Source organism: Crinia signifera, chromosome 1 (assembly GCF_055691185.1).
Source record: "Crinia signifera chromosome 1, ASM5569118v1, whole genome shotgun sequence".
Taxonomy (NCBI): domain Eukaryota; kingdom Metazoa; phylum Chordata; class Amphibia; order Anura; family Myobatrachidae; genus Crinia; species Crinia signifera.
In genome coordinates, this window is record NC_139217.1 from 178,969,480 (window position 1) to 178,995,420 (window position 25,941).

The 25,941-nt window shown below is 45.5% G+C and overlaps 1 protein-coding gene across 1 annotated transcript in view; it reads left to right on the forward strand.

Annotated features, from left to right (window-relative positions):
• COL25A1 (collagen type XXV alpha 1 chain) overlaps positions 1-25,941 on the forward strand; it is a 405,096-nt gene that overhangs the window by 362,660 nt on the left and 16,495 nt on the right. The window contains exons 30-35 of the mRNA XM_083178307.1: positions 1,054-1,080; positions 2,236-2,316; positions 21,999-22,052; positions 22,303-22,356; positions 24,604-24,630; positions 25,397-25,450. Coding sequence (XP_083034433.1) covers positions 1,054-1,080; positions 2,236-2,316; positions 21,999-22,052; positions 22,303-22,356; positions 24,604-24,630; positions 25,397-25,450 — 297 coding nt within the window. The remainder of the gene's footprint in view (positions 1-1,053; positions 1,081-2,235; positions 2,317-21,998; positions 22,053-22,302; positions 22,357-24,603; positions 24,631-25,396; positions 25,451-25,941) is intronic.

The window sequence follows — 25,941 nt, forward strand, 5'->3', positions numbered from 1 at the left end:
TAGCCCTGACGATTATCGAATGGTCGTGCATGTGCACAGTATGCTGTGGGCATGCACGAGCCATTTGTGCGAAGGGAGCCCACAATGGCTGTCCATAGGGTGATTGTCACACTGCGGGCGTTTGTGGGCAGTAACACAGCATTTTCTGAGTGTCCCATAAAACGTAGGTGTTCCCTCGGCCATTGAGAGGGAGGGTAGCTGACCTCCTCAGAAACCTCAAGGGAAAACCTTGTGATGTGAGTCATTTTTAATGGTTTTTCCTTCATGTGCATGGCTGCAATCGCATTTGCGCCATGCACATGGGCGAGGGAAATGTGGCCGCTGCAGCAGCAGTGCGGCATTTAACTGATCTCTGGGCTCCGAAATTTCGCAGCTCAACAATCAGGTCTGAATCGGGCCCTATACTTGTATATATATATATATATATTATTTTTTTTTTTACAGTTTTTTTTTGCTATCATTGAAAATGTAGGGGCTATGTAATAGGTTCTGTATTTATGGAGCCAGTGTGATATCCATGAGTTCACCCTAGATTTAGAGCAGCAATCAGTTCTAAAACAAAATAATCCTTATAACTGATTGCTGCTTTATGTATAGCAGTGTACTCACCAAATTCACAGAACCTATTACATAACTCCCTTTGTACTGTACTTTGTACTTGGTTGCTATGGGCAACCAAACAGATTGTATCTATTAACGTTTAGAAGGTGCTAAATAAATAAGAAATCCCATCTTTGTAAATTTACCCCTAGGATCAGGCATCACATGATCTGTTAGAAAATATATAGGGGTTTATATACAGTCAAATATATATATATATAGTATCTGCCGGTATTTATCACCTGAATGTCATGCATGCATTTTCATTTTATTTATGTATTCTATGGCTTTATTATGGATTTATTCGGAAGTCTTAATAGAATTTTAAATTAGATTGCACTCTATAGCTTGGCACACATAGCAAAAAGTCTTATGAAAATAGAAAATAAATGACCTATACATTATGTATCTGTATTTTGATTAAACATGTTATATTTGTATATTTTATTTTAGGGACCACATGGACTTTCAGGTCCAAAGGTAAGTGTATATAATTGAGCTTTATATGTAAGGAATGCATACAGCATGGATTTGTATAAAATTTACATTTATTATTGCATGCTTTTATGTAATGTGTATGTAATGTCTAATATGTGTTTTATGTACTGTCTATAAATCTTTAAGCTCAAATACTGTAAGTGAGATAATACTGTAAGTAAGATAATACATTATATCAAAAAGCTTTGATAATGTGTCTAATAAAGCGTATGATCATTATGGACGAAATTTCAGTTGTTAATTCAAATATAATAGTTGGATTTTACATAATATCAACTGATCAGTCATTTGTTTATATAATCATTGTTATTACATACAACATTTAAGGTGCAATCAATGTCTATAGAAATATTGTACATTCAGACATATTGTTAGGTAACAAAATTGTTGTCTGTATGTACCACACTTTCTGGACATAAATGAATCAATATAAATGAAAATGGGCTATTGCCAATATTATGCTAGGCAGTAGAGCTGTGTACAGGAAAGCAATATATAAAAACTGTAGTATACAAACACTGATGTGAGCCATATTTTTTTTCCTTTTGGAAAGTGAGCTTAAAGATTTGTCAAAATCGAACTGTACATTCCAGTATGTTATCTGTATTAACTGACCAAAGTAGACAAAACTGCAACACTCTCAAGTCTTTATGCTTCAATAAGTTTTACATTCCTTTGGCTGACAAGATTAAACATTAATCTCATTAAGGAATGAAAAATTCTAAATATGACTGAATATACCACCCTCATACCGAATATGGTTATTCCCATGACAACGGCTTCATTTTAAGTTACCCCTGAAAAGAACAACTGTAATAACTAATTTTAGAAAGTCAAATGTTTAACAGTACACCATGATGGCCAATAGCGTCTGCAGTTTCTTCCAAAATGAAGGTAGATTTTGCTGTAAATGTGGAAGGCTAGTCCTATATGCTAGTCTTATACACTAGTCCTATAGTCCTATATGCTACATCCCATCATAATGGGATGTAGCCCATCTTTTGCAAAGCCTTGTTTTGTGTACTTCTTGATCCTGTGTAATACAGATTGGAATTTACAGCAGTGTCCGTAAGTGAACCTCCTTTGTGTCGACTTGAACGGCCAACAAACAAAATTGGCATCTACTTTTACATTTAGGGTGAACCAGGGTTAAATGGTCTTAAAGGATTGAGGGGTGAGCCAGGTCAAAAGGGTGACAGAGGACCACTGGGTCTTCCAGTAAGTAAAACATCTATTCAATTTCACCTCAATCCATATGCTTCGTATTATTTTTATTTCATGGACTCCAGTTAATGGTGTATTATCATTATATATACATTTACATAGCAAAATGCTGGAGCAGAATAAAAGCACCATATATATTGTGCCTCCCATTCACATTTGTATGTATCCATTCCCTGTACAGTGCTGCCATAACATATCTGTCATCTGTCTACTTGTCCATGTTAATGACGTTCTAGTACTGTATAGTCATGTCCGAGTTACATGTGCGTTATATAAATGTTGATTTATGATATGCTGTGATCAAATAACAGTCTGCATTTACTGCTTGTCACTCATGCATGATTGAAATGTTTTAAGAAGCAATGTTATAAAACTGTATCTATAGTATTGCTATAATATTGTATTATATATATTGTATTGTATTATAGTATTTAGTGTAACTGTTTTATGTGTACACACTTTGGAGGCCATTCTGATTGAATCGCTCCCGAGTGCATTCACACGGGGGAGCGATGTTTTGTTTATGTGCATGTGCGGTTTCTGTGTGCGAACAGATGTGGCGACTTGCATAGTCAGTGGCCCATTCACATGGAGCAGTGCGGGCTGGGGGGGGGGGGGGGGGAGTGGGACGGCGGACACTGGTCGTGCCCGTGGGAATGCCCAGCATTTCATAGGCGTTCCCATGCAAATGCTGGGCGTTCCTATACTAATGGTGGAGTGACGCTGGTGCGGGGGGCGGGCAGCTGGATTCACCGGATGTCAGCTGCCCGCCGTATATTGTTCACATAGCTGCAAGCAAGTCTGTGAATAGAGGTTTATGAAAAACATCCATTCGCATGCCTGCTAGGAAAATCGGAGTGCAAGCAGATGGCAGGCGGCATTTAATTGGCTTGCAAAGCTGTGGAATTCGCAGCTTCAACAGAATGACCTCCTTTGGGCCAGATATTCAAAGCTTGAAAAGTGATCAAGTGGAGAGTGAGAAAGTACCAACCAATCAGTTTTTACCTGCCATGTCACAGGCTGTGTTTGATAAATGACAGTAAGGAGCTTATTGGTGGGTGGTTTTCCACTCTCCATTTTATCACTTTTCAGGGCTTAGTACATCTCGCCTGTTATGTAAAAGTTTTCAGCTACATTACTTGATGTCAGGACTTTAGGTCAACACAGTGGCGTAAGTTCGCCCCAGTCGCCCGGAGGCAAGATATATATTGGTGGCACATACACACAAACACACACACACACACACACACACACACACAACCCTTTAATAACCTTATATAAAATATATATTTCTGTTCAGAAATATAGATAGATAGAGAACACATATATATTTCAGAACTCAGCCACAGAAGCAATATGATTGGCTTTTAAATAACTGATTTAAACTTCCAGGGGGAGGAGAGGTGCCCCCTTGGGAGCAGGAGCCCAGCGGCAGATGACTCCATTGCCTCACAGAGTTCTGCCTCTGGGTCAACAGTAATAAGGTCAAAAGTCAATAGGTCGACCAATATTGGTAGACATGCATTAAGTCAACATGGTCAAAAGGTCGACATGATAATGTCACAGTATATGTTAACATGAGATTTCACAATTTTCTTTTAATTTGTTGAACTTTGTTAGACTTTACCATCTACTTGGACTATGATTGGGAATAGTAAAGTGTGCCGAGCAAAGTAGCAGAGCAAGGCCCCTTGCCAGCGGCGTAACTATAGCACCGCAGCTCCCGCCACCGCGGGGGGCGCTGTGCATGTGGGGGCGCCGGGGGCTGCGGTGCTATAGTTAAACCCCCCCTCAATCCCCCGCAGACTTACCTATCGCGCTGGTCCTGGCGGCTCCGTTCTTCTGCTGAGGACCACCACAAAATGGCCGCCCCCATATAGCACACAGTTCTCTGAAACTGTCTGCTGTATGGGGGCGGCCATTTTCTGGTGGTCCTCAGCAGAAGAACGGAGCCGCCGGGACCAGCGCAATAGGTAAGGCTGTGGGGGATTGAGGGGGGGTTTGCATGGGCGGCGGGGTAGGGGTGCTTGGAGGGGTGGCGACGGGGGGGGGGGGGCGCCCAAAACGTAGCTACGCCACTGCCCCTTGCCCAATGCATGGCGAGTGAAGCAAGCCATGTAAGGGGATGCGGTACATTATCTAGAGGTCCCATGTGCTGCAAGCCAAAAATTGACGCCCCAAAAACCTGAAAATTGCATGTTGACTTTTTTCCCACGTAGACCGTGAGCATGTTCACCTTTTTTTAAGCATCCATATCAGATATGGGAATATTTAAGTATCTCTGTATTGTGCAGAAGTGAAATCATCGGTGTTTGTACCGTAATGTTTTAGTGAAATTAGGTTTAAGTTAATATTATTGTTTATGTAAAAGAATTGGAATAACTTGCACAACATATATAACATTATATGAATGTTCTAAGCATTTAATTAGGCTAAATTGTGACTTACGTATCATTATCATTATAATCATTTATTTATATGGCACCACAAGGGTTCTGCAGCGCCTAACAATACATGAACAAGCAAAAAAATAACGAATTACAGTACAAGACAATTTAGCACAAGTACATGGTAAATAAAGAGAGTTGCATCAGGGGACAGGACATACAGTATAATAAGAAAAACACATGAGGAGAGAGGGCCCTGTTCGTGAGAGCTTACATTCTAAAGGGGAGGGGCAGACAGACAGGAATGACACATAACTAAGCTAAAACATGTATGAGATTTTCAGTGAACCCTGAGAGTCATCAATCTCCAGAGGTTGGAAGGGATGATTATCTGCATAGTACTGTAAAGTCCCCCATCCATTTGTGCGATTTGGGCACTTTTCAACTGATTCCGAGGTATCGAGCTGAGAATTCGGAATGAAAGGGCCCAAATTGCATGTGTTTAACCTCTGATTCTGATCCTATGCGTGGTCCCGTGCGAATCGGATCAGAGCCAGAGATTGTCATTGCTGCACTAAGGATCCATCGGATCCCACAGTGGGGAAAGGACCGCATGTGATATATCATGGGGATTGGCTACAACTTCTCCCCTTGGAGAGTCACAGTAGGTCTAACTATCTAAATAGTCACAACTATCACTTGTGATAAGGGATCACTCTATTGGAATATATTAAACATTCTGGAAAAAGCATTAAGGGGAGTGGTATGATATCCCAACATTCATAATATTGGCCCTTATTCTGATCGGTGCGGATATTCCCGCATTCTTACGGTGCGGTCCGCACGCCACGGTGTTTTTCCGCATGCGGCCATCGTCCGTAGAAACGCCCACGTGTCCTCCGCATTCGGACGGACTCACTCTTTAAGAACAGGGCGTGTTTACGGACGACATACAAATCATGCGTGTGCGGGAGAAACACTCCGATTCGTCACGGTATTACAGAGTATTACAGAGTATGCTCGGGAATACCGCATCCGAACGGGAGCCAAGCGGTGCTACCGCACGTAAGCGGAGGATTTCCGCAAAACAACCCACTATGAAGTATCTTCTGCAATACATCACATGACCCACTTATTCAATTACCTACCCTCATAAAAAACAGCTTATTTGGAATTGGAATCAATTAGATTCCAATATATCCTTACAAGCATGCCTAACACATGCATAGCACACATTAACCCTTACAGCAATGTAAGTGCAATGGTTTCTATTACACCCTGTGTCAAACATTATAAACATTCTACACATATACTATTTAAAGTGCTAATAAAACCAACAACTGTGAACTTGCATAAAGAATTTATTAAAATATCTATTTAACATAATGAAAAAAAAAAAAAGAAACATTAAATGAGCAGGTCTTTTAGGTCCTGCAAGTCGGCTTGAAGGAGCCGGAGATGGTGCTCTGCTCGCAGGAGGGCCCCACGCACCCCCTCATCTGCCGGTGTGGTGTCATCTGTGGGCATGTCAAAGGGGCAAAAATTAGTCATGTTATTCCTGCATACATTTCACATACTACGACATAAATTGCACAAATGCTAGGTGACATGTGTGTATATATATATATATAGAGATATATATCTATCTATGTAGAGAGATAGAGACACACATAGATAAATATATATGACACATACATATATACATACATGCAAACTTATTTACTACATACTGTCTATTTTGCCCTCGACCCTTAACTCTGCAGAAGACATAACAGTCATATTGTTTCTTCTCAGTCACAACCCACCCATGACTAACCAATGTCAAGCAGGTCATGGCCTACGTCAATAACAACTTGTCACAATCTGCTCAATCTAAGTTCAGTGATGGTTGGTGGCATGGGAGTTATGCAAATGTCAGGAATGCACAATACACATCCTCTAAATCATAATTCTGTCTAAACCAACCTACAATTCTGTGAGTGACAAAAATAAATCAGAACTACAGGGGGGGTTTAGGTAGAGGAGGCTCCGGGGACACTGCCAACTTGTGACGCCATTCCAAGGTAGGCCGGCCCATACTCCATTTCGAGCATACATCCTACAGTTTATAAATAACATTCACCAACAATATCGATGCCACTATTTGATGGGTCATAATCTACGCTTGCAGCAGGTGATTTTAATCCACAAATGATCCACTCATCCCTTTACTCCTGGATCCTGTTTAACTACAACGGTTATGTGGCAGTCCAAATGGACCTCCAACCCATCCCACAAACCTGTGTAATTGAGAGGTGTCCTGGATGAAAGTGATGCCTTGGACTCCCCATCTAACCCGTACCTGTATCTGTAGCTACCCACTTTGGGGTCTATATGATTAGTATGTGCCCAAAATTTTTAATCAACAGTGCTACATAACATATACCAGTACAACTACTTCATGAATGATGCATTATGTAAACATACCGATCTGCGGCGAGTCCGGTGCCTGGCACGCCTCCTCCCCCTCGGAACTTGATGTGTCCGGGGCAACCGTGGCCTCCTCAGCCCCCTCCTCCGCCATCTCCTCGACCACAACAACCTCCTCCTCCAACTCCTCCTCCACCTCCTCCTCCAACTCCTCCACCTCCTCCTCCAACTCCTCCACCTCCTCCTCCAACTCCTCCTCCACCTCCTCCTCCACCACCACCAGCACCTCCTCCTCCACCTCCTCCTCCGCCACCAACACCTCCTCCTCCGCCACAAACTCCTCTTCCACCTCCTCCTCCTCCACCTCCTCACGCACCACCTCCTCCTCCACCATTTGCTCCTCCTCCACTTCCTCCTCTTCCACCCTTGCCGCCACCTCCTCCTGGGGGTCTTGGGCCTCGTCCTGGGCCAGGCCTGCCTCCGCCTGTTCACGGGCCTGTCGGGCTCGGGCTCGTGCTGTGTGGTAGAAAAAAACATCATGGTCAATGTCGGCTCATTGGGGCACATTTATTCATCCATAACAAGACATACATGGAAGGGTGATAATGATGGCAAACGATGCAGGAAAGTAGCTCCTTACTGTTAATGGACTCCAAATTGTGACATTTAAATTATTATGTGATTGTTAGTCATTTGTTCACACATTACAACCCAGGCATTTATCAATGTGTAACACATATTAGATTGGGCACATTGTATGCATCAGAATCCTCAATGCTATGGCATGACATATAAAAGGCACATGACTGCATGTTAACCAGGAAGAAGCACACATAAGAGTCTATGGACTTTTAAACCCATGGACACCCACTTATCATGAGACACATTTTATTGCTTATATATGCTATGTTGTAAGTGCGAAATTTCATAGCTAAAATACTCACATTCAGCAATTTCGCCCCTTATTTGTGTGAGCAGCTGGGGCTGGCGCCTGCGGAGGTCCGACCACCGCCTCTCCAGCTGCCCGAGGGACCTCTGCACCCGAGTGCGGGCGTAAATTCGGCGCCCTGCCGCTCTGTACGCCCTCCGCTTATGGCGGTTTGTTATGAAGGGCCCCGCACGGCCCAGCCTTGTCTCCATGACGGAGACAAGAACCTTGAGCTCCTCATGCGTGAAGGGTTCTGCCCTTCGTGTCTCCGCCATGTTGACAATGGCATCTATCAACCAATCAGGTGGTGGCATTGGTTGATCACAGTTATTTGTGATAATAACTTTATTGTTCATTTTTACATTAACAGCGTCTCTGCGCCAACACAAATGGTGAAAAATTCGCATGCCTTCAAAACCGTAGTGTTGATGTATGCCAATGAACAAATCTGATATATATAAAACACAGTGTGTATGCCCTTAGCAAATCCAATAAGGCCGCGCTCCGCCAAGCAACGCGTGCTATAGCTTAGCAAGGCATAGCTGTAGTTAGCATTACTTACTCTATGCATATATGTGTATGCGTACATTTATGTGTAAAAGACACATACACACACTTGCAGGTATCCTGAAACCAGCATTATACACCAGCCCTGCCTGCCTGCCTGCCTGCCTGCCTGCCTGCATGCTCCTTGAAATGTTGAAACATGTGAATAAATTCCAACATCATATATAGATATATATCTATATATGCAAACAAATCATACATCAACACAGGAAATAATCACCAACACATGATAGAATAAATCAATGTACTCACCAGTCATCAGGGATAGTATCAACTACAATAATGAAGATATAACAAACACATAAGATCCCTTGTCCAAGGTATAATAATTAGCACCTATATTGAACTTCCCCCCAAACTAAGCACATATGATAAATATCTCCTATTTCTTTGCCATTAGGAGGGCAGGCTGGCTAATTTTCGTGTTGTAACACTGACAACTAACACACTGTACTTATTTGAAGGGGTGATTTGTACAATAATTGGTGTGTTGTGTCAACTCAATAACATGTACCTGAAGTATCTTTGCGCCACAGAGTCCCGCAGCTGGTATCCCCTCCGGCATTCAGGGGCGCGGGATGGGCGCATGGGCGGATCTTGCGGCTCAGATGGTACCTCCCACTCATCAAAGGGTATCTCACGCCGCACAGCAATGTTGTGGAAAAATATACACAGGCCCACGATCCTCGACACCATTTCAGGCGCATATTGTAAGTCACCACCAGTGCGGTGGAGCACTCTAAATCGACCTTTTAAAAGGCCAATTGAGCGCTCCACCACTTGCCTGGTGGCAACATGCGCCCGATTGAATGCCTCCTGTGGGCCCGGTGCTGGGTAGCTGTACGGCGTAAGTAGCCAGGGCGTACATGGGTAACCGGAGTCACCCAGAACCCACGCATCACGGCCTTCCAGCTCTTGGAGTCTATGCCATATCCCGGTTTGTCGGATGACATGAGAGTCATGGGCACTTCCGGGAAACTTCGAGTTGAAGGCGAGAATCTCCATGGATGGGCCACATACCACCATCACGTTCAGTGAGTGGAACAATTTGCGGTTCCTATATATCTTCTCACTTCGAGATGGAGGCACAAATGGTACATGGGTGCCATCCACAGCCCCTATCACATTAGGGAAGCCAGCAATTTGATGGAAGGCCTGCTGGCTTCTGCGCAGGGTCTCGGTGGCAAATGTCATGGCCATGAAGTGCCCCTTGCGCCTGAACATGGCCGACGTCACACGCCTCAGGATTCGGCAGAAGGCCGGCTGAGATATTCCAGCAAGTACTGCCACTACTTGTTGGAATGATCCTGAGGCGCAGAAATGCAACACCGCCAGCAGCTGTGTGTGAGGCGGAATTGCTGTCGTGATCCCGTGTAGAGGTTCCAGATCGCTCTGAATTAAGGTGAGCAGATCCAGAATGACATGTGGCGGTAACCGGTACCTAGTAAGTACCTCATCATCGGGCATAGCAAACAGAGTCACCCGTGTGCGATAGATTCTAGCACGTCCTGGCCTCCTTGGCCGACGAGTGGGGAGAGCCGCAAGTGCCCTTAGCCTCCTCTCCATGTAGCGCATAATAGCTTCTGCAACCTATAAAGAAATGAACATAAATACTGATGCACCTATGCACATAATGGCCATATCCCACTACAAATAGATTTGTAGCCTTCAATACGTACAATAGATGGCCGCCCCATGAAATCCCGCAGATCCATTTGACTCTCTAATGATGACACAATAATATGAACTCAATACACACCGTCCAAAACACACAGATAAAGGTGTCAGCATTTTTTGCCGACATCATGTACTATGACACATTTCATCTATTGCTGGGACATGTTGTCCTGCAATAGATGAACCCACACAGGTTTAAGCCCTGTGAGTGAAATAGTGAACATGTGACATGTTGCAATAATAATACACCACTTTGCTGGCCCAACAATCTGTAGTCAGTGAGGCAATAGTGCATACATTCATACACTTACATTGTTAATGGATATCATATCTACAAGGAGCATGGAAGAGCTTACCTTAGACCCTGACAAGTCCAGATCTGAAGACAAATGATTCTAGCAGGAAGACATTATTTATAGGGCTCTCACATGTGTGGTCTATAACAGTAGAGATGAGTATTGCATGACTTGTGGCCTGGATTCTCTAAGGGAATGGGCTACTTTTAGCTTGCACTAAAACGCCACAATACCACAGTAGTCATGAATGAATTGTCATGTCATGCTAGCAAATAGCATGTGTATTGAGCAATAGTCACAGGTGTATCAGAAGATTCTATGCAATGTTAGCATTGGTGACCAGTATTTTATGTCGAACTTTCGCCAGGTTTTACACAATGGAATTTCCGCCACCGTATGCGGCGCGAAAAACCAGCGACGTACGCTCACGCACGGAACGCAGCTGCCGCTGATGTCCGCCAAACAGATTACACAAACAGTATATAAAGGGGTATTAGAAGGTGACAATGTTGTTGCTAACATGGCTGGATCCCAACCAGAGGTGGACCCAGTGCTGCAGCAACTATTTGACCAGATGGACTCCAGCACCACCTATGTGCCACTGCACATGCGGGCAGTGGGTAATGAGGAGGCTGCTGGCCCTTCTCCAGCAGGGGAACCTGCACCTGACCATTCTACAGCAGGCCAACCTACACCTGGCCCTTCTGCAGCAGGCCAACCTGCAGCTGGCTCATATCCACCATCAGCAGAATTGTTTGGAACACAACAGGGGACTTCACAAGGTAGTACCATGGCCAGCACTTCAAGTGCAGCGACTGGTGCCAGGGGGCGTGGCCAGGGACGTGGCAAGGGGCGAGCCAGGGCAACAGCGGAACCACCCAAAAAAAATAAGGCATATGAAGCACAGGAGCTGGCCATCCTGGTTCCCCGAGCACGTGATTGGATAGAGTGTCCATCCGAGAGGCTGACACACACACGCAGATGGAAGATTTGGGAACAGATAACGGCAGAGATTAATGAAGTAGCGCCACAAGTTCGTGAGACGGACCATGTGAAGAAGAGGCAAGTTGTTTTGTGATACATGTGGCCAGTAATAGCCAAGTAATGATTGAATTGATGCTTAGATGCATTTAGCAAATGGCCCGTGAGGTTGTTACGATACACATACATTATTGCCATGTAATTTCATTGTGAGTTAGAGTACGGTGATTGTGAATGTGTATTGTAACGGTTGATATCATAGTTGCATGTAATATTATATATGGGACAATAATCACATGTTGTAATATGTAGCACAGAGCAATGGCTGCAACAGCTAACATTGGGAGTGACATGTATTAATATGTCAACTTACATTGCAGGTGGCAGGACTTCAAAACCAACCTGAAGAGGAAGCTGACCAAGCGGTGGGACCACAGCCAGACATCTGGGGCCGGCCCCATGCCATCAGGGCTAGAGCTCACCCCCCTGGAGGTGATGGCCGAGAGCTGCATATCAGTTGAGGAGATCCGGGGGGTGAGCACTATGGATAGCGAGGCCCCAGCTGAAGTGTTTGCGTCTTTTCTGGAAGGTAAATATTGGTCATGCCATAAACTTGTGCAAGTAATTATCGTAGAATGTCTCCTAATTGTGTTTATCTTTGCCCACAGACACCCCACCGCTTGGTGACGACTCTGTTCAGGAGGTGGAGGAGTCCGTGCCACCTGGCCCCAGAGGTAGGCCTGTGCAGCAGCAGGCATCGGGCCAAGCCGATTTGGCCGCCTTGGCCGAGGTGCTTGGGGACATCAACCAGCAGGGAGACTTGGCATCAGAACGGGTGCGTAGGACCGAGGAGATCCTGGCGAGCTTGGTCAGCACCCAGCAGTCCATGGCTGCGAGCATGCAGGCCATGGCTGCAAGTGCTCAGGTGCTGGCCGAGCAAGCCACCCGCCAAAATGATCTCCTCCTCCACCATAATGAGCTTATGGTGGAGCTGGTTACCAGCAACAGGGTCCTAATGGCATCCGTTTCTGGTGCATTACCAGCGGCAACACTCCCTGCTGGCAGGAGGGGTAGACCAGCCAACCCCTCCACATCATCTGCTCCACCTGCCCCAGCATCTGGCCGTCCCCGAAGAGCTGCTGCACAGGCCAAGGAGCCTACCAAGGCCAAACGTGGTCGGAAATGAACTTGTGGCTGCATTAATCTCTGCCGTTATGTGTTCCCAAATCTTCCATTGTGCTGTGTGTGTCAGCTTCTTGTGTCCAATCACGTGCTGAGGGGAACCAGCTGAGGCCTTGCTTCATATGTCCTTTGTGGTTCCCCTGTTGCCCTCTTTTGCCTGGCATTACTGTCAGCTGTACTTGAAGTGATGGCCATGGTACTATCTTGTGAAGTCCCCGGTTGTGTTCCAAATGATTCTGCTGATGGTGCATATGAGCCAGCTGCAGGTTGGCCTGCTGCAGAAGGGCCAGGTGTAGGGTGCCCTGCTGTTGAATGGTCAGGTGCAGCTTGCCCTGCTGTAGAAGGGCCAGCAGCCTCATCATTTCCCACTGGCTGCATGTGCAGTGGCACATAGGAGGTGCTGGAGTCCATCTGTGTGCAATTATATTTGTTTTGTATTATTATTTATTTTGCGGCATTCCTGCCATGTTGTTTATTGTTTGTATGTATTATTTTATGGTCATTGCATCACACTGCCATTGACTGTGACATGAATATAAATAAATGTGTTTACTTTACCCAAAATGTGTGGTTTCATGAGTACATGTCAAATACACATGTGTATTGCTAGTATTAATATTCTGTCATGTCCATTGTTAGCAGTTTGAAAGTGTCTGACAAGTACAGCATATGTGGGTGTTTAGTACGGGTTCCTTGAAGCAGCAATGGTTTCAATTAAAGCACTGACAAGCGGCCTATTAGTGAGTAATGAGTAAAGGAGTAGATTCTATTGGGTTCAGGTGTTAATGGTTGTAGTCATTAGGCGTACGTTCGCCTACCGCATGAACGAGTGGTGTCCGCAAAGCAATAGTACACTTGTGGACACCGCACATTTCTGCCCTTTTTTCATCGCGTGCATTCGGAGTGGTTTCCGAATGTACGCCCCCCAACATAAGTGTACTCCCCCGTGTCCGCCCATGTTTCCGCCCCGTTTTGCCCACTTTGAAACTACGCCCATGTGTCATTCCGCATGACGCCCATAATACGCCCCTATTTCCCGACTGATAGCGGCGAACAGTTTTGGACGGGATTTGGCCGAACTGGTACGGAGTCAATGCGTGGCACATGCGCGTAGCGTTCTCCACGCATGCGCAGACGTCATAAAGACGCGATCCGTAAGTACGCGGTAAAGTCCGCATCAATCAGAATAAGGGCCATAGTCATTCATCATGTTGACATGATGATGTCGATGTGATCATAATGTCGATCTTGACAATGTTGACATTCACCATGTAGATATATCATTCCTGGTGGTCTGTCTCCTTTTGGCTGCAGAGGATCCTTTTTGGCTTCCGGGTCTTGGCATTCATGAGAGCATTACCTCCGAGTCAGACCTCGGAACCTCCATTCTTCCTATAAGTGTTCTCCAAACCTAATCCCTAACCTTAATCCTTTCCCTAGTGCTCAACCATAACTCAAAAATCCACAACCTAACCCTAATGCCCATATTCTCTCCTTATGACAACAGAGGGAGATGGAGGGAAGGTGCAGTTGGGTGCACAGCAGGATGTGTACAGCAAGGGCAAATGCATGTCATTGCTACTGAGGTAGACATGGACATGGCATCCGAGAGGTATGCCGGGCCCCAGTAAAAATTTTGGGGCGCGGCCTAATTGCGGGAGGTGTGACCAAATCCCGCGATTAGACCACACCCCCAAAATGTTTAGAGGGGGGCTGAAAAAACACTCTAAAGTCGAGAGGGGTTATTGACCCCCCCTTCCTCAGCAGTAGCACACACCTACCGCATGTGCTGTGCTGACAGCAGGCTCAGCATGAGCTCTCACTCTGTCAGTGAGACGCTCATGCTGAGCCTACTGTCAGCACACCACATGCTGTAGAGGTGTGTGCTGCTGCTGCTGCCCAGGAGGGATGGAGGCAGGGGGGGGGGGTCGGACCAGGGCCCCTCCAGCAAGGCCGGGCCAGGGTAATTAGTACCCGCTCCCTCCACCCTCTCGGCGGCCCTGCACTTGGACACAGGGACTTGTATACCTGTGGGAAGCACATCTCTTGGGTGAGCCAGGGGGCTGGTGCAAATATACACAATGATGTTGATTGGTGTTACTGAATTGATATATCTATTTGAACTGCATCCAGATATATGCTTCCCAATTGACTTTTACATGTGAAAACAACAGATGTTTTTAATTAACATAAAATTCTTGTAAACAGGACACCTCAATACTTGTTATTGTTGTTGTTATTATTATTATTATTATTATTATTATTATTAATAAGAAGTAGTCACATTTCCAGGAAGCATATACACATTGACCTGGTGAATTGTCTAGTGATACACAGCTGGATATGCGATTTTTCCTATTTAAGTTTGTTGTGCAAATGCCTCCAAATGCAGGAGACCTAGGGGTTAATTTTATACTATTTATTTATACTAGTTTTGATAGAATAATATTGTATTGTATATTGGAATTGTAAGTCCATGATCTTTATTACGGTAGAAAAATATCCATTGTAATTTGCAGAATGTCCACCAGAGGGCAAAATAGCACTGAGAAATGTAACATACTTTTATTCATATTTAGCAACAACAACAAAACCCAGCAGAATTACAGTATAAGTACATATTCCCACCTTGCTTTCACTCACTCACATGAATTGCAGGGTTTCTCCTCTGAGCAGATGGGAACACAAACAATAACTCTATAGATAGTTGCCACAGCAGATCATTATGTCAGTCCCGTCTCATGCCCCTTTTCTGTCTTTGCTCTAATATAAGCTGCCAGCGATCCAGTCAGTATTGCTAAGGGACCAAAGTTTTGGCACCCCAAAGCTGCATAAAAACAGTAGGAGGCTGGGGGGGGGGGGGGGGCTTTACTAAGATTGCAGTTTTATTTCACATTAGATGTTTATATGGCAACCAATCAGAATCTACTTCCTTTTACATAAATTTCCCCTAAGGTGTCGAGAAGCACCAGGGGGGTTGTTTAATTTGTATGTAATGTCCACCCATTATGTGTAAGCCTAGTATGACGTAAAAATGGAACCTGTGTATGTCTTATATCAAACTTCTAACGAATCACAGGGTGGATATATTTCCTGCTGTGCTGTAAGGACCTACCATCAGTGGGAAACCCTCCGGTCATTTCTCAGTCTGTCTGGTCACTTGTATTGTGTTGTTCTTATTCTATGTGTTCATCACCCACTAATGTCACGTTCTTGTCACCTATGTTATACCCATCGTCTGTACTTCCACCTAATCATACAGGGAGCATCTGGCTTAGACGGAAAGCCAGGACCCAGGGTGAGTGTCTTGTGTGTCTGTCCCCTGCTGAGCACTACATTACACTAAAGTTGTAAAAAGACAGACATCGCACAACTATACTAGAGTCCCATAGAGGAAGGCAGAGAGTAGGATGTAGCACTTTAACTGTACAGAAGGGTCCTCATACATCTAGCCTAAATAGCGAGCTACGAGGTCCTCTGCAAACTCTGCAAATGTCAGACATCTTTTTTTGTGCCAAATGCATCTCAATTGTTGCATGATGTGTCTAGGGGGCACCAGGCAACTACTACCCCCTAGACAAATTTAAATAGGAGAGACACATCAACTGCCACCAACTGTCACCCAAAACTGACTCACTGGCAGTTGGTGTGGCTCCCCTATTTAAAATTTAAACTGTGCTGCAGCCCAACCTTTGGAGCCATCACTGGACGCTTGTCATAGGCGAATCTAGAATTATGGTAATGAGTGGTCCCAAATCCAAATACACAAGCAGGGAAGGAGGCCTGGCTTCACAAAAAGGGGTGTGGTTTTACACTTTAGACCACACACCGCAATGCCCATTACACATTTTAGCAAACTCCGTAATACCCATTACACATAAAGCCGCACGCCGTAATGCCATTTACACATAAGGCCACACATCATAATGCCCACTACATACTATATAACAAACCGTAATGCCCATCACATATTTGACACATAAGTGCCGCTTACCCACGTGCTCCTTGCTAGAGGGTTCATGCTTGATGCCAGGGGCTTCCTGCTCGATACCAAGGGGGCTTCATGCTCAATGCCAAGGGAACTTCATGCTCATTGCCAAGGGGGAATACATGCTTGTTTCCAAGAGGGAGTTAAATGCTCATTGCATAGGGGGATTGAAATTGCTCGTTGCCAAGGGGGGAGGGGAATTGCTCATTGACAAGGGGGGGCGGGAATTGCTCGTTGCCAGGGGGGGATTGCTCGTTTCCAAGGGGGGAGAGAATAGCTCATTGCCAAGGGGGGAGGGAATAGCTCATTGCCAAGGGGGTAAGGGAATTTCTCGTTGCCAAGGGGGGGGGATTGCTCGTTGCCAAGGGGGTGTGACACAGCCGTTGGACGCACCAAATTTAAAGAAATGACAGCCAGGCAGAGAGAGCTGTGCGCTGCCCAGCTGATTAGTCTAAGGGAATTGCTCATGTGCGTTGCTCGGCTGTAGTCTAAGCAGGAGCATCAATATTTTCAGTTCTTCCGCTGGGGTCCGGCAGCCAATCAGGAGCGGCTACCAATACCACCAATGCAGCTCCTGATAACCTGCCGGCGGTCCAGAGAGAGAACTGAAAATATGAATGCCACTGCTTAGGCTACAGCCGGGCAGTGCACAGCTTGGCTGTCATTTCTTTAAATTTTATGCTGCTAGAGGTCTAATGGGTGGTCCGGTGCACCCCTGGACCACCCCTTAGATTCGCCTATGACACTTGTATATTATGTGTGACCGAGCCCGTATACAAAACACAACTGAACTTACATTGGAAAAAAATTGCGGATACGACATTGCACACACAGGTATACAAGTGCCATTGTAACTAAGAGACATTTTTTACAAAGAAAATGCTTGACGCTAGCAGAGTCTCACAGGAACTGGAGCACCGATAAGGGCTGTTTGACGCGACTGTATGAGGACACATCTGTATACTCAAACACCGGGCCTAATTCACATGTGGTTGATCTTGCGATTGCTGTTACTATCTGTTGCCATATGAAATCGTGATTATATGAAAATATGGACAGAAGCTACCCTGAGCATAGGTACACCCACTGATTTCACTTAATTTCCATATGACAGTGTACAATCTTTACTATCATTGCAAATCACGCCATGTCACAGAATCTGACTGCCTCTGTAGACATGCAGGCAGCAAGGGAGAACGAGACTCAATGGCATAGTTATTATGGGTCCCAGGGGGCCCACACCGCACATACTGTGCCTATGTTTCGTCACCGATGGGAAAATCGCTGGAAAATGGCCACCGGGACATTTTTCAGGATATTCGAGCATGCGCAGTAGGAACTGAGCACTCTAGTGCTCAGACCCTACTATACATTGCGCTGCTCCCAGCAAAGAGGAGAGGAGGCTACACACAGGCCTCCACGTCTCTTAGAACATCCCTCCGAACGGCCATTATTATTGTTACATTTTATTTATAAGGTGCCACAAGTGGTTTGGAGCGCCATACGTAGACATGCCTACAGTAACAAAATATTGACCGATTTGTGTACAATAACCGCTTTGTGACTGCATCTAAATTAGGCCCATTGTGAGGATGAGATGCATTCCCTATATAAATTTATAAAGGAGTAGGGGAGTAATAGTTACCCCCTGCCTATGTGGTTTCAAAAAAGCAGTTTTTTAATGCAAAGTCCATATTCAAAATAAGGGTTATGTGTTCGTTTAGTGGGGAAACAGAGAACATTTTACTACACCTTCACATTTTTATTGCCACTCTATGGGTCAGTGTCATAATCTAAATCAGCACCCCACACAGTTCATATTTTCCAGATCACTTGTGTATTCTTTAAATGTGACAGTTGGCGATGTATACATGTAGTGCTCCTGTCAGGTGATCTGGAAAACATGACATGTGTGGGGTCCTGAACACCAAGGGTTTAATTTAGATCTGATCGCAGGAGAAATTTGTTCTCAAAATGGTAAAAACCATGTAAACTGCAGGTGGCGCAGATGTAGGGTGACATTCTATGGGATGAGAGAATGTGACTTTTGCGAGTTTTTCCGCAAAAATGGCCGAAATCGCATTTTTTTCCATTTTCGCATATTTAATGAGCTGCGAAAATGAGAAAAAAGTGCGATTTTTGCCAACAAGTTGGACACACTGGAAATGCGATGGCTGCTTTTCGCAGCACATCGCATCCAGATGTTTTCACATGAAAAAGTATACAAATCGCATATTTAATGGTATGCGATTTGTATAAAGTGTGACTATAATTCGCCCAAAAATCAGACCAGGTTCTGATGGGCGAATTAGCCAGAACCCTGTACAGATCGCAATGATCTGTGCAGGGTTCTGGTGTAAAAAAAAAATTAAACAGTTAAAATAAAAAAAATAAAAACAGCGCGGGGTCCCCCGCACGAGCATAACCAGCCCCGGGCTCATTGAGCCGGTGCTGGGGACATAAAATCAGGGTCCCCGACAAATAGGGGTCCCCTTGATTTAATGAAACCAGCACCAGGCTCAAGGTCCGGCGCTGGTTCCCGAAATACGGGGGACAAAATGACTAGGGGTCCCCCGTATTTTAAGAACCAGCACCGGACCCAACCAGCCAGCAGGGTAATGCCACAGCCGGGGGACACTTATTATATAAGGTCCCGCGGCCAAAGCATTATCCCCCTGGCTGGTCAGGACTTACCAGCCCATGCTGAAAGTCCGGGGCTGTCCCCGATGCCCCTGGGCGGTGGGCATCGGGCTGATGGATAGTGTAAAAAATAGAAGTAAAACTATTGTTTTCTACTGTAGAACTATGAGTCCCAGCAAGCCTACCCCGCATGCTGGGACTTGGAGAACCACAAGTCCCAGCATGCGGGCCATTAAAGGGCCCGCTGCCACTTGTAGTTCTACAGTACAAAAAATAGTTAAATAAAACACACTGACACCCTGAAAAATAAAAGTTTAATACACACATAACACACACACTGATACTTACCTACCTTGAGCCCGTAGGCGGCCAATAGAATCATCCGGAGGAAAGGCGCGGAAGATGAAAATCTCTGCGCCTCTTCAGTCCGAGAGCGGGTACCACAGCAGCCGGGAGCAGCGCGTCTGCCAGAGAGGATGCCGATGTCGTCGCCGGGGACCAGGTGAGTAGGATTTCCTTCCTCAGGTACCCTTGTGGACTTCTTCGGATCCTGGACCCTGGAGACATCAGCCCCGGACCAGCCCCGGAACCAGGACCAAGGCCCCGGAACCGGACTCTTCAGCCCTGGAGCCCAGGAGCCCGGACCCAGGGACCGACCTACGGGCTCAAGGTTTGTAAGTATCAGTGTGTGTGTTATGTGTGTATTAAACTTTTATTTTTCAGGGTGTCAGTGTGTTTTATTTAACTATTTTTTGTACTATGTACTTTGTATTTGTACTTTGTATTTGTATTTTTTTTAATGGCCCGCATGCTGGGACTTGTGGTTCTCCAAGTGCCAGCATGCGGGGTAGGCTTGGTGGGACTCATAGTTCTACAGTAGAAAACAATAGTTTTACTTCTATTTTTTACACTATCCATCAGCACGATGCCCACCGCCCAGGGGCATTGGGGACAGCCCCGGACTTTCAGCATGGGCTGGTAAGTCCTGGAGGGGGGGACCCCTTCATTGGGGGGGTCCCCACTTCCCCAGGACCCCTGCCCATGCTGACCAGCCAGGGGATAATGCTTTGGCCGCGGGACCTTATATAATAAGTGTCCCCCGGCTGTGGCATTACCCTGCTGGCTGGTTGGGTCCGGTGCTGGTTCTTAAAATACGGGGGACCCCTAGTCATTTTGTCCCCCGTATTTCGGGAACCAGCGCCGGACCTTGAGCCTGGTGCTGGTTTCATTAAATCAAGGGGACCCCTATTTGTCGGGGACCCTGATTTTATGTCACCAGCACCGGCTCAATGAGCCCGGGGCTGGTTATGCTCTGGCGGGGGACCCCGCGCTGTTTTTTTTTTTTTTTAATTTGCGATTTCCTGCAAACGTGCGATTTTCAGACATGAAAATCGCACATTTTCAGGACTAAACACATCGCACCACCTCGCACCTATTCGCACTATTTGGCCCGTTTTTCGCATCTCATTAAATATGCGAAAAACGGGCCAATCTTGCGATTTTAAAAAGGGCGAAGTGGTGCGATAAAAAAAACTCGCATTTATCACAAACCATGGAAAGTCACCCGGAATATCTACAGAGAGAGTTAGATTTGGGTGGGGTGTGTTGAAACTGAAATCTAAATTGCAGTGTAAAAATAAAGCAGACAGTATTTACTCCCCCAAATCTAACTCTCACTGGGGCAGATGTATTAAGCCTTAACAAGAGAAAAATGCAAGGGTGATAAAGAGAGATAAATGTCCAGCCAATCACCTGCTAACTGCCATGTTACAGGCTGTGTTTGAAAAAAAGTCAGTAAGGAGGTGATTGGCTGGACGTTTATCTCTTTTTATCACCCTTGCATTTATCTCTTGTTAAGGCTTAATACATCTGCCCCTATGTTACATTTGCCCCACCTGCAGTGCAGAATGTATTTGCTCATTTTAATAATAAATTTGTCCTGCGATCAGGTCAGAAACATATATACAGTATATATACTATGTATACTACATATACACATATATCCACGAGATAGACACACTTGTAAATCTGTATAAATCCTGTCCTTATCGAAAAAGAAATAATACTAAGGGGGCTCTGTGCATTCAGTCGCTTGACTATTATTTTGATAAATACAAAACATTTGGTCTCTATGTAGATTAGAAAAGATCCTTTGGAATGGCCTCAGTCTCTACTATCCTTTTATTATGTCGAATCTTCAGCATGACCTCTTCCAGTACAGGCATGTATCTGTCTCTTCACTGTCTGGATGCCAAGTTCCAATAACTCTGTGAAAGTTACAGCAGCAAGTTCTGGTTTGTTTGCTGAATATACTCCAATTCTGTAAAAAACGCAATTAGCAGGAAAAAGATTACTGTTAGTTTTATGTTCTGTCCGATTTCATGTTTTTTTTTCTTCTTTTTGTTGTGTGCTCTTGTTTGATGCATTCTGGATTGTGTATTTAACATGACAATTGCCACTTGACATGTCACCTCTGCATGATCCTTTCTAACAAAATATTTCTTTGTCAATACATCTTTGCATTTACTGCGTCGCTGCTGAACAGGGAGGGAAAAGATCCACCAATGATACTGTTCTAGCAGACAATTTGATTTAATAATCTGTTTTGGTTCTCTTCCTAGGGCACAGATGGTCCACTTGGTCCTCCTGGTCCTGCAGGTCCAAAAGGGGACAGAGTATGTATTACAAATAATGTCACTCATTTATGTACGTATATCTAACTAGCTATAAATGTAATTTATCACCACCAAATGCCCTATAAGAGAGCCCTGTACTAAAAAAGGAGGCATGTTTGCACCACTTGACTTAGGAGCATCTAAGGGTCATTCTGGGCCCATTTACTAGTCTGGGTCCCATGTTCCATCTCAAGTGTGGGTCGCTAACGTCAAACATGAATTTTAAGTGACTGTACTTTATTACCTGCAGGGTGAAAGAGGAACTGTTGGTGATCCAGGGCCTAGAGGACCTTATGGTTTACCTGTAAGTCAAAAAATGTTATGTGTTAATTATTGAGGGGTCACTGTTTCGCTATCGGTAACCAAGATAGCCCAACATTGCACTAAATGAAAGGACGGTACTTATGTATTATCACGGCGCCCATCGCATCGCAGGCCACTAATTAAGGTATGCAATGGCATGCGATGGCATGCGATGGGACCCGATTTGAGCCTTTTCCCGGGCGTGAGCATACAATTTTAATATTGCGTCGCATCGCATGCCATTATAATAACATGCAATGTGATGCGATTTGGGCTTATTCCCATTTAAATGCCCCCCCAGACCCGATTTTTAATTGTATTCCCACCCTGATGGGTAATGACTATGTTAAATGCCCCCCCCCCATTGTTAATGCCACCCCACTATCAACGCCAATTAAAAATCGGGTCCAATCGCGCCGCATCGCATGCGATGACATTGCATGCGATGTGACGCAATTTTTGGGTTGTACAATGCCCTATGATGGAAAAGGTGGGCGCTGTGATAATACACAAGTACCGAAAGGACTATTAAACACATAGACATATACTGTATATAGCCATATATAAAACAGTAACATTCAGATAAAATGTATTGGATCTTTGTATGCATGCTCAGGTTTCTTTATATTTTGAGGGTTATAAGAGTTTATTGCACATGGCATATGCCACCTTTCCTCAGTCTTTGCCCCCACTCTCCCCCCTTCACTCTAGCTGTCCTACTCAATTTTACTGTTGCCCACCCACCTACACCAATGTATCCCTGTTCCCAGTTCCCCCACCCTAGGCAAATGGCGTATATATATTGGGTGCAGTGTGTGCAGTGTGCAGTGTGTGCAGTACACACAGGGTCCTGATTCCCAGGGAGCCCACACCTCACACACTCCACCCATTTTGGTAATACTTACCCTCTGGAGTGCAGCGGGGTGGGGGCTGGGGGACCTGGCCGAGGAGGCTGCACACAGGCCTCCTTCTCTCTTAAGATGCCTTCTAGCTCCACCCTCATCACCCACTGGAGCTTTCAGTTGTCTGTACCGCTAACCACTAACCCTGACCTTCCCCCACTCTAAATGTAAACATTATAACTAAATTTCAATAGTATATGGCCCCACTCATCCTTGCTGCTAGCTGCGCCTGCACCTCATAGGGTCACATAGTGTATGCTTTCCTGTAAATGGGTTTCAGGCTGCTGCAGCTAGTCACAATCGCAACTACAGTACTACCGACGATGCGACTCTTTTGCTGGACAGATGAGGGATGACCTATATGTACATCTGAAGTAAAATCTGAATTCTAATAACTGATTGGTAGAACACATACAGATGGAGCAGCTCTCATTAGAGCTGCTCTTGGCGATAGAATCACCATCCGCCACCGTTCGCCATCCGACAGAATGGGGCGTTTATATACTGTAAGATCTATGTGTACTGTGCCACTGTGTGTAGGCACTAGTGACACAGTACACATACACCAGGGCCGTAACTAGGGGGGGGCTGGGGGGTCACGCGCACCGGGCGCTGGAGGTGAGGGGCGCTGTGAGGTCCGGTGTATGTGGACGCTGTAGTGTAGCGGCGGGCATGTTACTTTGACTCCGTCCATCTCCTACTAGCCCGGCTGCAGGAAGCTCTGATGACTTCGAAAAGACTTGCCGGACGCTGATTGGCTGAACTCAGCCAATCAGCGTCCGGCAAGTATTTTTGAAGTCATCAGCGCTTCCCGCCGCAGCGCTAGTAGGAGACGGACGAAGTCAAAGTAAGATGCGGCTGCGGCTTCAACGGTGAGAGGACTGTGCGGGGAGGGGGGGGTCTCCGGCGCCAGGGACAAGGCGTCATTTGGTCGGTCCCCCCTGTCAGCTGCTAACTAAGCAGCGGGGAATAAACGCTGTGCGCATGCGCACAGCATCTATTCCCGCAGCCAGGGGGCTGGGGGCATGGCTAGAGGCTCACAGAGCCTCTGGGTCATGCCCCCATAGCGGCAAAATGGGGGCGTGGCCTCGCGGGAGAGCAGCGATTATAGGCCACGCCCCCAAATTAGGCCAAATTAGGCGCGCAGCAGCATCACTAGGGGGGGGGGGGGGGGGCACCAAAAGACTGCCTTGCCCCGGGCGCCGGAAACCCTAGTTTCGGCCCTGCATACACTGTGTGTAGGCCACTAGTCAACGTAAAGGAAATGTTTTTATTTTTAAACTGACCCATTATTGCTTTATTAAAATGAATGTGACATCATGAGCATCTTCTGGTCATTCTTGCAGGGCAAAGATGGGGAACCTGGCCTAGACGTAAGTCATGAAATCTCCCATTGTATAACTGAAGCATGGGTCTTTTGCACGCTTTATGTACACACCGTGAAACATTTCATTTTCACATTTTATTTGGTTTATTTTACTTCTACATATTTTGTTTTATTTTTTCCAAACAGCTGCTATTTATTTACAGGTTTATATGACAAAATAATGTAGGTCCTTGCTAGTGGCCTAGTTTAGGAACCCTGGCCATTGATTGGAAGAGCAATCAAGAAAATGCGCCATTTTGTTGTTCTGTAGGGGCCAAATGTAATAGGGTGTGAGAATCGGAAAGGGAGAGATTTTGGGAGAGTTTTCCCATTTTTTTTAAAGCGGCAATCAATTACATGGCAAAATCAATCTGGTTTTTAGTGTAATTGATTGCTGCTTTAAAAAAATGGGAAAACTCTCCAAAAATCTCTCACTTTCTGATTGTCACACCCTATTACATATGGCCCCATATGTGCATATGACATGTCCTCCTACTGCACACTGCTCATAGTTGCACCAAGAATCACAGCTACTGTAAATAGCACCATATTGCTGGCAAACATAAATGACCGTTGAATGTGATACAAATATAGCCAAGCAAGATTCTGAACAAAAATTCCCAATGGATGGCAAGTGAGACTGGGAAAAGAGCGGTCACCACTGAAATGTTCTCTGTGGTACAGAAGAGTAAAGATAATCAATATTTCTGATTCTAAACTCCCTCTAAAGCATCCAATGCTGTCACACAAGGTCATTCTGTATATTGTTTCAGGGATTTCCAGGTCCTCGAGGAGAAAAAGGTGACCCAGGAGATAGGGGAGAAAAGGTGACTAAAGTGGAATGTGGCTGATAACGTTGCAAGCTTGCCACTGAGTATTCTGGACCTTGTTACTGGGTTCTATAATCCAGTGTTTTCCTGTGTGCCAAATCTAGTAATAGCAGCACAGTGAGCATTGCACTTGCACCCTCATTCTAGTTGGCTCGGTCACCGGCATATTCACAATGGGGACCGATGTTATTGCACTGCGTATGCACATATTCACGTATGCGCATGTGCAGGGCTTCTGTGCAAGCGCATGGGGGGGGGGGCGGGATGGAGGCAGGCAGGGGGCATTCATATACAATGGGTGTGCCCAGGAAAATGCTGGGCATACCCATGTGAACTCAGGTGGGCACCTGCCTTCCGGGGGCGGGAGGTTGATGTCACTGGACGTCAGCCACCTGCCCCGTACTCAGGCCTGGACACTGCAAGTCTAGGTCTGTCCAGACTGAATTAGATAAGCGAACAGGGTCAAAATTGACATTCGGGGGTTGGCC